The 16,883-nt window shown below is 45.6% G+C and overlaps 1 protein-coding gene across 18 annotated transcripts in view; it reads left to right on the plus strand.

Moving 5' to 3' along the window:
• LIMA1 (LIM domain and actin binding 1) overlaps nucleotides 1–16,883 on the plus strand; it is a 69,433-nt gene that overhangs the window by 13,485 nt on the left and 39,065 nt on the right. For 16 of the 18 annotated variants that reach the window (XM_083728850.1, XM_083728840.1, XM_083728851.1 and 13 more), the window contains exons 2-3: nucleotides 4,162–4,298; nucleotides 10,350–10,395. In XM_083728850.1, coding sequence (XP_083584976.1) covers nucleotides 4,180–4,298; nucleotides 10,350–10,395 — 165 coding nt within the window. In that variant the 5' untranslated portion in view covers nucleotides 4,162–4,179. Of the gene's footprint in view, nucleotides 1–4,161; nucleotides 4,299–10,349; nucleotides 10,396–16,748; nucleotides 16,831–16,883 lie in introns of those variants that run through there. The other 2 variants (XM_083728846.1, XM_083728845.1) reach the window with 2 other exon arrangements.

Consider the following 16,883-nt stretch of genomic DNA (forward strand, 5'->3'; position numbering starts at 1 on the left):
GGGGGTTAGGGTTAGGGGGTGCAAATCCATGGGTTAGGGGGGCGCAAATTACTTGCCTTGCCCCGGGTGCTGACAACCCACGCTACGCCACTGGAGCTTAGCATGCTGGAATGCTAGTTTGAAAGAGAGAAAACATTGGCACACGGGAAAGTAGCTACAAATGAGGGAAGGGTTCTAGCCTAGTCTGCACTGGCTTGTCTAAGGGCCAAACGTGTTTGCCTGGATTGCGCAAATGACAGACGTGGAACCTCTTGTCCCATAGTTGACTGGTGATAGTTCATTACCTGCTTCGACATGTTGGAAGGTGCGTTAACCTGAAGCCACTGATGCAGGCAAACCGACAAATATGCAGTGCAATTGTGATATTAGGAAACACCCCACAGAGTCCATATACGGCATAGCTGTCAACTTTCAGATTTGAAAATAAGGGATCAGCAGCCTCACCTGTCCCAGGGACAGTCTATGGGATATCTAACAACCCAGGGTAGCAGCGGGAAACTGCGCGGGAATTTCCCGTAAAAAAAAGGGGAAGGTTGACAGCTATAATGTATAGTGGTACCTTGGGTTAAGTACTTAATTCGTTCCGGAGGTCCGTTCTTAACCTGAAGCGCCACGTTAGCTAATGGGGCCTCCTGCTGCTGCTGCCGCACCGCTGGAGAATGATTTCTGTTCTCATCCTGAAGCAAAGTTCTTAACCTGAGGTAATATTTCTGGATTAGCGGAGTCTGTAACCTGAAGCATATGTAACCTGAAGCGTATGTAACCCGAGCTACCACTGTACGGTCTTTGAGCAGATCGCATCCCTTGCGCGCTTAAATTTTCAGCTTTGGATCTCATGCACACAGGAACAAGTTGGGGAACCTGCCAAATGCTTTAAAATTGACTGTGTCTGAGGCCAACGGTCCCTCGTCTGTACTCCACCCTCCCCAATTTGCCCTGCTTAGTGCTTCATGTTATTGTTATGCTTTCTCATCCCCTTATGAATGCGTATGTGCGTGAGAACCTGTGCTTTTAACTGAATTCGCCAAGCCCTGCTCTTGTGGCCTTTTCCTGTCATTTTCTGCTGCTGCTGCTCCTCTTATTATTCCAGAGAATAGAAAGAGTCTGTCCCTCGGGTCAACCTCCACCCAGGGGAATGTAACTTCCTCTAGATTGGTTTCTGTGGTCAGGTCAGTTTCCCAAGCTAGCAAAGTAGAAGAACCAGTTCTCGTGCTTAATTTGAACTTGCTGCTGTTGGGCCTCTGTCTCTGGTTTTGGAAACTGGATTTAAGTGAGCAGTGTCTCTTGGTTAGCTTGCCTTCACCTGCGGGCTGCCTGCAAAATGAGAGTTAAGATGTTTGATGCAGTGCAAGTCACTTCCCTCAGTAGATCTCTTCCCCTTCTTAAAATCTCAGAGTGAGCAGAGATGGGGAAATCGGCCCTCCCTCACCCGTCAACTTGCCTGAATGACTGCTTCATGTTGTTTGTTTTGGCAGACTCCGATGCCCACTCTGTCCCTGTCTCTCCTTTGGCAGTACTGTTACAGGACGTAATAATGTCATCCACAAATCAAGGGTTCATTCATCCCTTACTCATCCAACGTGATACAGTATATGCCACCATCTGCCAGCAATGCCCCTTCTATATTCCTCTTAGGACAACACAGGCCAGCCCCTATGCAAAAGAATAAATGGACACAAATCTGACATCAGAAATCACATTATTCAAAAGCTATTAGGGGAACATCCCCGGAGCGAATTATACTTCAAAGGGAGACTGGAGCGTGGCTTACAATTCACCAGGAACTTCAATGTTATTGCTTGCGGATTGAACAGAGACAAAGGGTTTTTGGCACATTATCTCTGTTGATTGGCATACCAAGGTCAGGGAAATTTGTGTTACCAGATAACTTTTAACTATGTAATTACCACTGTCTGATGATGATTATTTTTTTGCATTTCCTTCTGATGTTGCTGTTTACACTATCCCTCTCCCCTGTCCAGCTCTGCCCAATGTTATACAGTGGTACCTCGGGTTAAGAACTTAATTCGTTCTTGTGATGGGATGATGAGCTGCTTGTGCGTAAAAGCTTAGTCCCTCAGAGCTTGGTCCTGGTTGTCAAAGCTCTGTCTATTGCGGAGCCCCTTAAACATGACTCCCTCAGTCGCTGGCAGAATCCGACAGTGGGCGTTTGCGGAATCTCTTCCAACATAAAAGTTCCTTAACGGAAACGCGTCTTCGGGATTCTCGGCGCGACAGTTTCCGGCGAGGAGTGAGTGTACCTATAGGAGGTCCTGAAACCTCTCCACTGTTTTCACTGGAAGTGTCCCTGAGCCATCCCTCCGACTCACTTTCCCTTGGAGCTCCCTCTCTCCCCCTGCTGGTTCCCTCCTCTGCTGCTGAGTCTCTCCTAGCCTCCGTGAGCCCTTCCACTACCTGCCTTTCCGATGGCAGTTCCCTGACAGTTCTGGAGGTCCATTCTTAACCTGAAACTGTTCTTAACCTGAGGTGCCACTTTAGCTAATGGGGCCTCCTGCTGCCGCCATGTGCTTTCTGTTCTCATCCTGAAGCAAAGTTCGTAACCCGAGGTACTATTTCTGGGTTAGCGGAGTCTGTAACCTGAAGCGTCTGTAACCTGAAGCGTTTGTAACCTGAGGTACCACTGTATTTGGGAAAACACTTTATGTGTTTGTTGTAGTAGTAGTAGTAATAGTAATAATCCTTGCCTTGTTAATGACCCTCCGTTTGTTCTCCTTTAATGGCCCATCTCTTATGTATTTTGGTGTTTTCATTTTGTGAACAGGGGTCTTCAGAGGAACGGCAGTATACAAATTTAATAAATAATGAAAGCATCATCTCTCAGGCTGTCTCCTGACGAAGCTGGCCTGACTTACATTTTAACTATGGCCGGATCCAGAGGTTCAGGAAGCTTGATTAAATTCTAGCTCTTTACTGGATCCAGCATTTTAGGGGGAGTCTAGAACCCTCAGACTCATAACACTATGATGATGGAATCCAGAGGAAAGAGATTACAATGCTGCTAACTTTCATGCAGTTCATGGTAACTCGGGGGAAATGCTCACTCAGCGTCTTGGGAAAGGATGCTATTGGTTAATTTTTTTCCTCTACCTTTCAGAGGTTATTTATTCCTGCTCCCTGCAGTATACTTGATTAGTTCTTCTTAGCCAGTGTTGTGCCATAGTTAGTGTAGGCCTTGGACATTGGCAACATTTCTTCTTTTAGTGTCAATAATAATAATAAATAATAATATTTATGCCTGCCCATCTGGCTGGGATTCATTAATTTCAAGCAGCCTTTGCAATGAACATAATGCCACCCATAGGCTTCAGATCCATAAATGAGTTGAGCTATGCTTATTGCATTGCCTTTGATTTACCATATTTTTCCGTGTACCGTATAAGACTAGTTGTTGTTTTTTTTACCAAAAAAATAGGTTTAAAATTGGGGCTCGTCTTTATACACGGATAGTGCTGAGGGATGTTTTCTTAATTTGGGGTCCCCCAAATAGGGGGTGTCTTATACATGGGGGCGTCTTATAGATGGAAAAATACGGTACTTCAAATTGTATTTTAAAATAGTTTGAGCAGTGCCAGCCAACTAACTCATTTTGTCAGTGCAAGGATTTATGCTTGTGCAATGGAACAACCCCCTTTTCTCTGCGTCTTCCCCATATCTCCTCCAACTGCCCTGCGAACAGTCTTGGGGGAGGAGAGGGGAGGAAGAGGTGGAATAAGTTAGTTGGCTACCACCCATTATTTCTGCTGTGCTTGGCTTTTTTTCTTCAAGATAATCAGGTAGTATTGCAATATAAAGCTTCCACTACAGTTGAACTTATCCATAACTCATTGAGAAGTGTTTGCATGGGAACTGCATTTGCTGAGGCTCCTCAACTGTAACCTCCTCTTCTTGTAATGCAGATTACGCAACTATAAGATGGGGGGCAGGTGTCTTTGTTGCTGTGGATATGTTTTTCTTTTTTAGTAATTCAACTGAAGATTTCTTCTGGCATATTTCAGGGAATCTAGCATGAAACCAATTAAACCTTTCTTTCTTTTAACAACTTGAGAGCAGGCAGTGGAATGAAGAGAAATGTAGAAGTCTGCCATGGAGCAAGAGAAGTATTCGATGTAAAATCTTTTTTCCCCCCCCTTCGCTCTCTAGTTGCTGTTGCATTTCAAGATGGAGCCGTCTCCCTTTAACAGAAGGCAATGGACTTCGCATTCTCTGAGGATCACTGCCAAGGAGTTGTCTTTTGTCAACAAGAACAAGTCATCGGCTCTCATGGAGAGGTTCTCCAAGTAAGTTTTGCGACTGTCCTGTCCAAGAGTACTGACTGTTCTTTCTATGAGAACAGAGGTAATAACTAGCAGCTGGCCATATTTTTTTGTATGTATGTATTTTGAAGAGCACGAGACTCCTAATCTGGGGTTTGAACCTCAAATTGGGCAAAATATTCCTGCACTGCAGGGGGTTGTGCTTAGATGACCCTTGTGGTCCCTTCCAACTCTGGGATTCTATGATTCTACTCCTGTGCTAGAGAAACTGAACATTATTCTTGACATAGGTCTTCCCTCTGACTTAATCTGGACATTCCCATCCCTCCAAACCATAGTTTCGTATTCCTGTAAATTAGAACACAACAACAACAATTTTATTATTTACAACCTGCCCATCTGGCTGGGTTTCCCCAGCCACTCTGGGTGGCTCCCAACAGAATATTGAAAATGCGATAAAACATCAGACATCAAAAACTTCCCTAAACAGGGCTGCCTTCAGATGTCTTCCAAAAGTCAGATAGTTGTTTATTTCCTTGACATCTGATGGGAGGGCGTTCCACAGGGCAGGTGCCACTACCGAGAAGGCCCTCTGCCTGGTTCCCTGTAACCTCACTTCTCGCAGTGAGGGAATTGCTAGAAGGCCCTCAATGCTTTAACAACTTGTTTGCTTTTTGTTCTGTTTTCTTCATTTCTTATTTTAATGGCCTCTGGAGGTGCATTTGTGATTATGGGTTGTCAATTCAGACGTCACACTCAACCAGCGTTTGTTGTGATGTCAGAACTGAGCCCCTGTGTATTAGAGCTGTTCTCCTTTCCAGAGATTACTGAACAGAGGACTGGGGAATGTCACCATGTTTTTGTTGAACTAGGAAAACAAACATCGTGGTAGCTAAGGTGTGTAGCTTGCCAAATCATCTACCTTAAGTGTTTTCAGGAAATGCTTCCACTGGATTCCTGATAGCAGCTCAGTTTGAGGTTTCTGAAGGAGGAAATAATAGAATCAAAAGGAGTTGGCTTTTGTAACCCATGCTTTCAGCAATCCTAGCTGGTATGAACATGACAACGCCTTCTCCGCTGACAGAAATTGGAACTGGCTGCATGTGGAAGCATTCAATTTGGGGCACGGGAAGCTAGCCACTCTGAATATTTTAAAACACCTTGTTGCTTAAGAAATGTGGCCTGTTAAGAGGCTTAACATGACGTTTCTTCTGCCAGTGCTTGTGTGTAATTTTCGTACCGACTGAAAAATAGACCCCCCCCCCCAACAGTTCAGCAGGAGGTTTACAGACATCTGATTTTTGTACTACTAATGTCCTGATCCTGTACTTGTACAACACCTCCAATGAGTACTTTTTTGGCCTCTTTTTAGAAAGTGTAGTAGAATCCCAAACAATCGAGTCCTCCGGAAAACTATCAGCGTGGATTGTGTGTCTATATATGGATTGTCCATATATATATAGTTATATTTATTAGTCCCCTGTTCCCAAAAAGTGAAACTCAAAGCCCCTTACAAAAATGAACGTTTAAAACAAGGAATATCTGTCTGTCCTGTCCTGTCTGTCTGTCTGTCTGTCTGTATCTTTCTATATCTCCCTCTTTGGAAGTACTGTTCCTGATACCCAGATCCAGCACTGCTTCTCTGAATCCTAGTGCTACATAATCCCTGGGCAGCAGGTCCATTTTTTGCTTCTAGGATTTCACAACTATAAACGCCCTGCATTTATTTGCTTCCAATTATGCTTCAACACATTGGCACATTTATTGTGGTCAGATGCCACCCAGTGGCAAGAAGAGTTGGGCTGGGCCAGCGTGAAGATGCTTTTATTTATCCTCTTGTCCCGTGTAAAATTCAACATTTTGGAGCACAGGGTGCAGGGAGAGATGCAAAAGTAGGAGCTTTCTTCTTTGATTCGTACTGTTTCTCCAGCCTAGCAAAATGATAAAGTGGCAGGAAATGAACCTCTTGCCACATAAGGGAGCCAGCGAAGTGAGGTGCTTAAGAGTGTTAGACCAGCACCCAGGAAACCTTATTGCCAACCATTGACGCTCAACTGTGAAGCTCCTTGTGGTTGACCTTAAACCAGTCACTATCTCCCATCCCTAATCTACTGCACAGAGTTATAAATTGCAGGGACGGTTACCCTCAGCATTTGAAATTCGCCAGGCGCATTTTGCACCTGGCTGTTGGCCACCGGCAACCAAGTGAAGATGCCTGGGAGCCAAGATGGTGCCTGGCGTCTCCACCATCTGGAGGTGGCCAAAGTATTGGAGCCTCAACTTCAGGATCTGTCCTTCCAGTGAGCACTCAGGGCTGATTTCCTTAAGAATGGGTAGGATTGATCTTCTTGCAGTCCATGGGACTCTCAAGAGTCTTCTCCACCACCATAATTCAAAAGCATCAATTCTTCGATGATCAGCCTTCTTTATGGTCCAGCTCTCACTTCCATACATCACTACTGGGAAAACCATAGCTTTAACTATACGGACCTTTGTTGGCAAGGTGATGTCTCTGCTTTTTAAGATGCTGTCTAGGTTTGTCATTGCTTTTCTTCCAAGAAGTAGGCGTCTTCTAATTTCGTGGCTGCTGTCGCCATCTGCAGTGATCATGGAGCCCAAGAAAGTAAAATCTCTCACTGCCTCCATTTCTTCCCCTTCTATTTGCCAGGAGGTGATGGGACCAGTGGCCATGATCTTCATTTTTTTGATGTTGAGCTTCAGACCATATTTTGCTCTCTCCTCTTTCACCCTCGTTAAAAGGTTCTTTAATTCCTCCTAATACATAAACTGGGAGAAAATATAAAGTGACCTACAGTGGTCAACCAGATACTTCTGGGAAGGCCACAAGCAAGACATGATGACAATAGTACTCCCCATCTTTTTCTTCCCAGTCATTGGCATTCAATGGCACACTGCTGATTAAGACAGAAATTCCCTATAGCCGCCATGATGGCTAACAGGCATTGGTAGACCTGTTCTCCATGATTTTGCCCGGTCCCCTTCCAAAGCCATCTTGGCAAATGGCCAAAATTGCATCTTTGGAATTCCATCACTTCCACACTCCTGAGGTGCCTGGGAAAATGTGGTTGTGTGGCTGTGGTGCTGAAGCGGGAGGGGTAGGGGGAGGATTCTGAGGCAGGTGGTCCCTTATATTCCACACCAGTCAGAACAGGGGTAGGTCGCTGTCCTATTTTTCTAGAAAAAGTGCCAGAACTCGCCGTGAACACATCCCTCGTTCTCAGAGAATGGCAATGGCGCCCACCTGAGAGGTGCTAGAACTGAGTTCCGGCTGGAAGAAAGCCCTGGATAGGTGGAGTGTTCATATTGTAGGTTTGTTTAAATTTATTCTTCTTTGGCGATCACCCATAGCCGAATAAGATGTCTTCCATGAACACGGTTTTAACAGTGAGTCTGTAAGTGACTGTGGAGGCCAATTCTGGATCCACACGTCCTTCCACAGTGGGGACATAGGTTTCCAGGCAGGAGTTGATCACGGTGAGGGTTTGCCAAGCATGCCTTCCTCTTAGCACGTTTCTCCCTTTTGTCCTGAGTTCGAGCGTCTTCAAAGCCCATGGCACTTTTGGTGAAGGCTGTTCTCTAATTGGAGCGCTTGCAGGCCAGTGTTTCCCAGGTGTCGGTGTTTACACAACTTTTTTTATATATATAGATTTGCCTTGAGAGGGTCTTTAAACCTCTTTTGTTGACCACCAGCATTACGCTTTCCATTTTTAAGTTCGGAATAGTTGCTTTGGGAGACGATAATCAGACATGTTTAAATGTGCACCACCCCTAGAACATACTGATAATGGTATAAAAATACTGTGAATAAAATAAAGAAATGCACCCCCAGCCCCCAGCCCGTCCAAGAACCTTGCTGAGGTACACTGAATTTTTGTGAACCAGGAAGGCTGTACTCCTTTTGCCTCAAATTCCTAACCTGGTTTGAAAAATGGATTCAAAGATACTGTTTTATTCCTTTGACCTTCCCTTGTAGGGCTTTAGGAGGGGGCCAGAGATGTCCTGTCATCTTCCTCCCCCCCCACAATAATGTTTATTGAGTTTCATACAAATATAACACATACTGTAAAACAAATAAAGCAAAAATAAAAAACAAATAAAACAACTAAAATGAATAAAAACATAAGATATAATAACAAACACATAAGCAATACAAATTAATTAATTAAAGTTCCAACCTCATAAACATATTGCTTGACTTCCTCTAGTCCCTCCCATCTGAATTTCCTTGTAACTGAATGTAACAGCTTTCCAATATCATTATTCAAAGACAATATTCCAATTAAAATCAGATTTCTTAACTTTTCTTAACATTCTAAATCTCATTTATTTAATTAACTCCTAAATTTAATCCTAGGCCTATTTGGTACTTTCAGGTAACTTCTAATTTTTAATATTACAATATTTATTCAAATAGACTTTAAGTTTCTTCCAATCCCTTTCCTAATGCCACAGAATCAGTAACCGCCCCCCCCCCATCCTCATGCGCAGGAACACAGTGTGTGTGCCTGACCCACACGCCACGCTGGGGAACCCTGACCTTGAAAGTGGGTGGGTTCCACATTGGTGGTGGTCCGAGTTAATTATAAATCACCTGAGAGATGCTTGTCTGGTGGGTCCATTGTGTGGTATATGAGTGTATATCTGCAGGCTACTGAAAGAGCACTTAGGAAATTCAGGGGAGAGGTTATCCGGTGAACATTAGTCATGGGTGTGGTAACCAGGCCTTATCAAGAACTGCTGACTCTGTTGTCTCCTCCAAATGGCTTTTATTTGGGGACATTTGAGCATTTAAATGCAGAGCAGCTCATCTTCAAACTGCATTGTGAGTTAAGGGCTTTTAACCATTCTCAGTCAGAGGCCACAGGGGGCTTAATCTCCCCCAAACTGCTAGTCTGGCATATAATTGGCTTTTAAAGAACTCTTAAAGCACAGTTTAAAACAATTTGCTGCTGCAGGGTGTGTCTTGTGGGATCCTAAAGACTGAATGGATGTATTGTGGCATAGGTTTTTGTGGATTACTGAGATGCGTGATGTGTTGTTTCCAGTCAGTTTACCATTTTCTCCTTCTCTACCCATTCACATGCATGTATCTGTACCCACCAACCGAGCGGGTGGTGCTTGCCATACATGGAAGCTAATGCCACAATTAATGGAGGCACTTAAGACGTTTATTGCTGCTGCTGAATATTTTGTTACGGGCTTATGACACTATCTGGTTTAGAGCATGAGTAGGCAAACTAAGGCCTGGGGGCAGGATCCGGCCCATTCGCCTTCTAAATCTGGCCCGTGGATGGTTTGGGAATCAGCATGTTTTTACATGAGTAGAATGTGCCCTTTTATTTAAATGCATCTCTGGGTTATTTGTGGGGCCTGCCTGGTGTTTTTAAATGAGTAAAATGTGGGCTTTTATTTAAAATGCATCTCTGGGTTATTTGTGGGGCATAGAAATTTGTTCACCCCCCAATATAGTCCGGCCCCCCACAAAGTCTGAAGGACAGTGGACCGGCCCCTTGCTGAAAAAGTTTAGAGGCTTCTTTCTCCTTCGCCAAACAGCCTTGTTAGTCATCCAACATTTAGCAGATCCTCGAATGACCCACACATACAAACTTTGTGCGTGCTTCACTTTGCAAGTTTAAAGGTAAAGGTAAAGGGACCCCCGACCATTAGGTCCAGTCGTGACCGACTCTGGGGTTGCGGTGCTCATCTCGCTTTATTGGCCAAGGGAGCTGGCATACCGCTTCCGGGTCATCTGGCCAGCATGACTAAACTGCTTCTGGCGAACCAGAGCAGCGCACGCAAACGCCGTTTACCTTCCCGCCAGAACGGTACCTATTTATCTACTTGCACTTTGATGTGCTTTCGAACTACTAGGTTGGCAGGAGCAAAGACCAAGCAACGGGAGCTCACCCCGTCGCGGGGATTCAAACCACCAACCTTCTGATCGGCAAGTCCTAGGCTCTGTGGTTTAGGACTGCAAGTTTAGGACTGAGAATAAAGCTATTTCTCTCTCCACTTCTCTCACCAACCCTTCTCTCTACCCCTTTCCCCACAAAGGTACCAGAAAGCAGCCGAGGAAGCAACCGCGGAGAAAAAAAGAAGTGTAAGTATTGAAAAAATATTTATGGAATGAATTGCCACGTGAAAACCATGACAGCATCGGAGTTTCTCCATTTCCTGTAGTAGTTGCTCTTGAGTGTCCTCAAGAGAGTTGTCTTGTCTCTTCATCTGGTGTTGACTAGGAAACTTGCTTTGTGGATGCTTTTGTTTGGCTCCTGAGCTCCAGGCCTTGCCCAGCCTCTGACCCACTTTCTTGTCCTTTCAGGGGTTGACCGAAGCACAAGGAAGTCAAGTGACTTTCCCTGGGATCATGCACTGACTCTCTCTGTATCAGCTTCTCAAAACCAGAACGCTCTTAGCTCCCAAGTCCTTCGTCCTAACCTCAAAACTTCCATGAATAGCCTTCTCTGTGCTCTAAAGCAAAAGCAGCTGTTAGATTCTGTACCTTTTCGCTCATTGCTTAGCTTTGAGGCTTAAATGGATGCTCACATTTAGTTCCGAATTTCTACCTGCGCTGCTACCTAAAGGATACCCTGTAGGAGGAGATGGAGCTGACCTTGATTCCCAATTCCTGGTTATTTTATTCCACACAGAAATATAGAAGCTGTTTGAATAAGGAACTGAAGGTGGTATGCCTCCGCTTTCCAAAATAACTTTTTGTACCACCCCAAATCCATGCCACCAAGAGGATTTCTGTTTCTAAGTAACAGTGGACGCTTAGGTTGTGAACGTGATGCAACTTCGCAACCCACGTCTCTGCACGCGCGGGTTGTGATCCTGCGCCTCTGCGCATGCACAAAGTGCGATTTAGCGCTTAAACCCAGAAGTAACCCGTCTCGGTACTTCTGGGTTTCAGCGGTCCGCAACCCAAAAAACCACAACCTGGAGCGGCTGTAACCCAAGGTAGGACTGTACTATTGCTTTTTTTTTCTGGCTCAGAGCTGCTGCTGCTTCGTCTTTTGTACTAAGATATTTTTGACCCCTTCTCTTCTCCCCCTCCTGAATCTCCAGTTCACCAGTTGAAGTCTATTATTTATGTTTCTGCCTTTGTCATCTTGTTGAATAGAATATCGGTTCAGGAGCCCAACAGGTGGTGGGCATGTTTTTGTTCTGTATGAAGTGTACATCAACCACAAAACCCCTCCTATTGTTGTAAAACTCCCATCATCATAGACCATGGGTAGGCAACCTAAGGCCCAGGGGCCAGATGCGGCCCAATCGCCTTCTCATCCGGCCCGGGCGTGGTCCTGGAACAGCGGTGTTTTACATGAGTAGAATGTGTGCTTTTATTTAAAATGCATCTCTGGGTTATTTGTGGGGCATAGGAATTTGTTCACCCCCCCCCCAAATATAGTCTGGCCCCCTACAAGGTCTGAGGGACAGCGGACCGGCCCCCTGCTGAAAAAAGTTGCTGACCCCTGTCAAAGACATCCCTTTAACAAGCCCACAAAGGACAATATGAAAGGGTGATGCTGCACCATAATAATTTTAAAATTGTAGTTGCACTTTAGAAGCATCCTTGCTATTACTGTTTTATGGTGTGCTGTTGTACGTCTACAGTGGAACACAATGCCTTCAAAGGAGGCAACCCCAGCATTGTCTGGGAACACTTTCTCCACATGTACCTTGCAGATTTTGAGATGGGGGGCTGCATGTGAATTCCTGGGTGCATGCAGCTTTGTGGCCCTTGCACAGAATGCATATACCTTGTGGAAACAGGCTGGAAGTGTATGTGATACTGGGGGTGAGGTCCATAGGCTTCCATGGGAATAATAATAATTTATTATTTCTACCCCGCCCATCTGGCTGGGTTTCCCCAGCCACTCTGGGCGGCTCCCAACAGAATATTGAAAATGCAATTAAACATCAGACATTAAAAACTTCCCTAAACAGGGCCTGCCTTCAGATGTCTTCTAAAAGTCAGATAGTTGTTTATTTCCTTGACATCTGATGGGAGGGCGTTCCACAGGGCGGGCAACACTACTGAGAAGGCCCTCTGCCTGGTTCCCTGTAACCTCACTTCTTGCAGTGAGGGAATGGAGGAAATTGCTTCTTGCCCGGATGGAACCATTGCAGACAGATTTCCAGCTTTCATTTTAAAAAAAGTCTGGGGTGCAGAAGCAGAGAATACATTTCTATCATTTGTAAATAAGAGGCAAAATGTACACGCAACACTTTCTTTTTGTTTGTTGTTGATAGAAACTAGCCTGCTCCCCCTTTAAGGGCCAGATTCAACCAAGTTGCTGCCCTAGCAGTAACCCATTCAAGCAGTCCCACTAACGCAGTGGGACTTTCTCCCTTCTCCCACCCCCCATGCACCCTGCAAATCTGCTCAGGGAGTTGGTAGACACCCTCCAAAAACATTTCATGATGGGAGGAGAGGGGAGATCAGTCCACCTGGAAAGCAGCCTTCGCTGAATTCCACCTTCTGTGTATAACTCTGACAATGGATCATTCCTGTGAGGACTGTTCCCACTCTACTAATCACTAGGGGTGTAGTTTGGGGAGCTGCCAGGGTGATCACCCTGGGCACATTTTTCTGGAGGGCATGCTGCTCACACCACCCTCCCGCTTTTCACAGCTGGGATTTGATCAGATCCCAACCTCGCAAAGCGGCACAGGGAGGGTGGTGTGAGAACGACGCAACAGTCATGCGCCTTTCAATCCCAGCCCCTTGAGGGTGAGGCTGGAAGGACGCAACGGTGTCCTCCTCATGCCCCCGAGGCGCTCTGTGAGACTGGGATCTGTTCAGATCCAAGGGCTGTTGTGTGGCAGGCTCCGATTCCTCCCTGTGCCTCGCCTGCCGCATGTGCCCTGGGTGCCATGAAAACATGCTCTGCTGCTGCCCATCAAGGAATGAGAAGAGTGTTTGAACAGTGTTCCGTTCTTAAAGAACCAGGAAGCAGCCTCGTATCTCTTCAGACAATTAGTACATCTAGTTCAGAGATGCCCACACTGATTAGCAATGTCTCCCCAGGGGTTTCTCTGATCCCTGGTGATGCCAGGTGTTATGTACTGAGCTGAATCCTAGAACAATAGGATCCAGAATGCCGCAGTCTGATTGGTCCGCAGGAGCCACCCTATCCAGCTCCAGGTGAAAGTGAATCCGCAACCTTATTGGCCTACAGGAGCAGCCCAGAATTAGCCTATCACGTGGGGCCCATTGTGTAAATAATGTATATATAGCTAGACGTTTTGGGGAAAGTTTCATTCATTGCTACTATGAGCTGAATAAAGAGCATGAAATTCACACTTGACTCCCGGTATATTTCACTGGCGACGAAGGTGGGATTCTGCTGAACTGACTGCCCCGCACAGCACCACTGCCTGCTGCACCGCTGCATCGCACCGTGCATCCAGGCTTCAGCTCCGGGACCCAAGGAATTCAGAATGGCAACCGACAGCAGCTTTTCACCATTCAACCCAGCATATTTCACCAGGGATCACATCTGTATGCATAGCAGATGTTCTACCTTTTTGGAATGTTCTTCCATTGTCACAGCCCATGCTGTACTGTTCTCCCAAAACCGTATCAGTGTACAAAGAAAACGCACGAAGCTTTTGGACCCAACACTGTGCTGAGGCATTCAGTAGAAACAGGTGGAAACTTGAAGAAGTACAACCAGTTCCAGGGGAAGGTGTTGTTCTAGGAGCATCCCTCTTTTTGTTCTTTTTGAATTTGATCTGCCTTTCTAACACCTCTGGTGTTTGGGTCATCTAAGTGACTTGTGAGAGGGGACTCTTTCTGAACATAGCAAGCAGCCTGAAGCGAAACCTAGTCCTGGATAACGATTCTGACAGTGATCTGATACAGTCCCTTCAATCACAATGCTTGTTCTCCTCCTTTAAGAGTTATTTCAGGTAGTTGCTAAGACACAGCTCCTTGTAACTTTTTTCTTCCTCCTGCTTCTGCCAGTGTCCTGCTTGTTCAAGATAACCTTCCAGTTTAACCAAGGATATTTGAGAACTGGAACTGAATTGTCCTCTTGGGGGACACAGTGTTTTGTTTGGGCAGGCTTGGGAAATTCTGTCCCGCTTTTGATCGTTATCAAATTTGGCTTCATTAGGAAGCATTCCTTGTCTTGTGTCTGAGTCATTGGATTTAAGAGCAGACAGTCGGCTAGTTGCTGGGCATTTAAGGCGGCAGCAAAAACTGTAGCATGCAGGCTGGTAAATCTTCAGGCAACAGAAAAGGGATATCAATAGCAGCAGTCAATCAAAACTCTGGACAAATGGTTTACTACACTTCTATACTGATCAATAACTGATTTTTTGGGACAGTATACAATAATCAAGGCTTAAAACCATAAAGAAGAGCAGTACATAAAATCTAAAATGGAACAAGAACAGCACAATACAAGACAAGAATAAAGCCAGCAATGGAGGATCACGGTAGTTTACAAGAAACGCCAAAACAATTTCTGAAAAGTATAGGAGAATAAAAAGGGCAGGCAGAGGGTTTTCTTGGAATGGCTCCCATCAGATGCCAAGGACACAAGTAACTGTACAACCTTTAGAAGACACCTGAAGGCAGACCTGTTTAGGGAAGTTTTTAATGTTTTATTATGTTTTCATATGTGATGGAAGCCACTCAGAGTGGCTGGGACAACCCAGTCAGATGGGTGGGGTAGAGATAAAAAAATAATCACTTGGTGCCAAAAAGACCACAGTTTAGATGCCAGACAAGCCTCTTTATGGAAGGCATTCCACAATTATATTCTGTGAATCACCTTGAGATCTTATGATGAAGGGTGGTATTGAAACCCAAATAGTAGTAGTAGTAGTAGTAATAATAATAATTAATAATAAATAATGTAAAGTACCTTTCCGGGTCATGTGGCCAGCAGGACTAAACCACTTCTGGCACAACAGAACACCGTGATGGAAACCAGAGCGCACGGAAACACCATTTACCTCCCCGCCGCAGTAGTACCTATTTATCTACTTGCACTAGTGTGCTTTCGAACTGCTAGGTTGACAGGAGCTGGGACAGAGCAATGGGAGCTCAACCCGTTGCAGGGATTTGAACCGCCAACCTTCCGATCAGCAAGCCCAAGAGGCTCAGTGGTTTAGATCACAGCAATGAAGGGTGGCATCTAAACCTAAATAGTAATAGTAATAATATTTTTAAAATAAAATAATACGTTAGACAACACTACTGAAAAGTCTCCCCCTTTAGTCGCTGGCTGTCATTTGGTGACAGGTTGGCGGGGCACCTGGAGGAGAGCCTTGGAAGGTAACCTCAAGAGTTCAGACAGGTATATGTGGGACAAGAGACTTGCTCCTCCAGGTAACCTGGCCTCAAGCCATTAAGGGCTTTAAAGGTTAAAACCAGCACTTTGAATTCCCTGAGCTGAGGTATCAGAGCAACCGGGAAGCCCTGGCAGCCGAGAGGAGGCAGTTGCATGCCAGGCCTCCCTGTGCAGCAGGACACCTGGTGCTGGAGGCTGGCTTGTGAACAAAAGCTTCAAGAACACCTTGCTATATTGTGCAGCTTTTCCCCTCCCCTCCCCACCCCCCACCTTGCTGACCTATTTGGCCTTCTGCAAATTTGAGCCCAGCTTGAAACCGAGCAAAGGGCCTAATATATTTTTGCGGCTTAGTTGGGGATTCTTGTTAATTTGCAGAGGGGTGTTCGAAATGTGACCAGAAGAGTAATAGGGTGAGAGACTTAAATCCCAATATAGCCGCTAATCCTGCTTAATACGCTAAAGCTCTGCAGACCTGCTCCACTTTGCGGTTAGTCTCGAACCGTGCTTGGTAGGATACGGAAGGAACACGCCGCGGAGATGCAGCGTTGGCAGGTATCGCATCCGAGTTCCTTGTTTGGAAAAGCAAGGAGGGGGGCTAGCCTGCCGTCTGCCGCTAAATAAGTAAAAGGCTTGGCTTGGCTGGGGCGTTTTGTACGCGGATTCTCAGTTTGAATGCATAGCGTATGGCAAACGCAAGTTCAGACAAGAATCCCTCAAAGCGTGTGGCCGAATCTGATAAAATATATAAAAAATAAAAATCCCAATTTCCTGCCGGTGTGGTGAGGAAGACACTTGCTGGAGTGCTGCAGGCAAAGGTGGCCAGGCTGAGACATAATCCTCCTGTTTCTTAAAGTGGCTGCTAATTGGTCCCCTGGAACAGATGGGAGAAATTCTGCCGCATTTGGCAATAGCCATTTCATAGAATGGCATCCTTCCTGAAGCCCTTCCTTAATTCTGCTTGCCGCTAGCCGTAGGTGGATTTCTGTTCCCACGTTTGCTTTGAGCAGAATTTCCCGAGACAAAAGGGCTAGGTCCTAACTCTTCCATTAGTCAGGCTCCCTTTCTTCCATATAAGGCCATCCTGTTTTATCATTTCCTGCTTCAGCTCCTTTTTCTTTCCCTCTTCCTCCTCCCTCTCTCCCTTCCTCGCCCTGGATGCAAGCTTTCTCCATGTGGCACAAGTTGCAACTGTTCACAGCTGTCTGAAACAGCAGAGAGGGCTCAAGGTCGGTGCTTTCGACTTTCTTTCTTTGGGGAGAGGAGGGAGCGGAAAAGCAGC

This window comes from Podarcis gaigeae (genome assembly GCF_964106915.1).
Source record: "Podarcis gaigeae genome assembly, chromosome: 2".
Taxonomy (NCBI): domain Eukaryota; kingdom Metazoa; phylum Chordata; class Lepidosauria; order Squamata; family Lacertidae; genus Podarcis; species Podarcis gaigeae.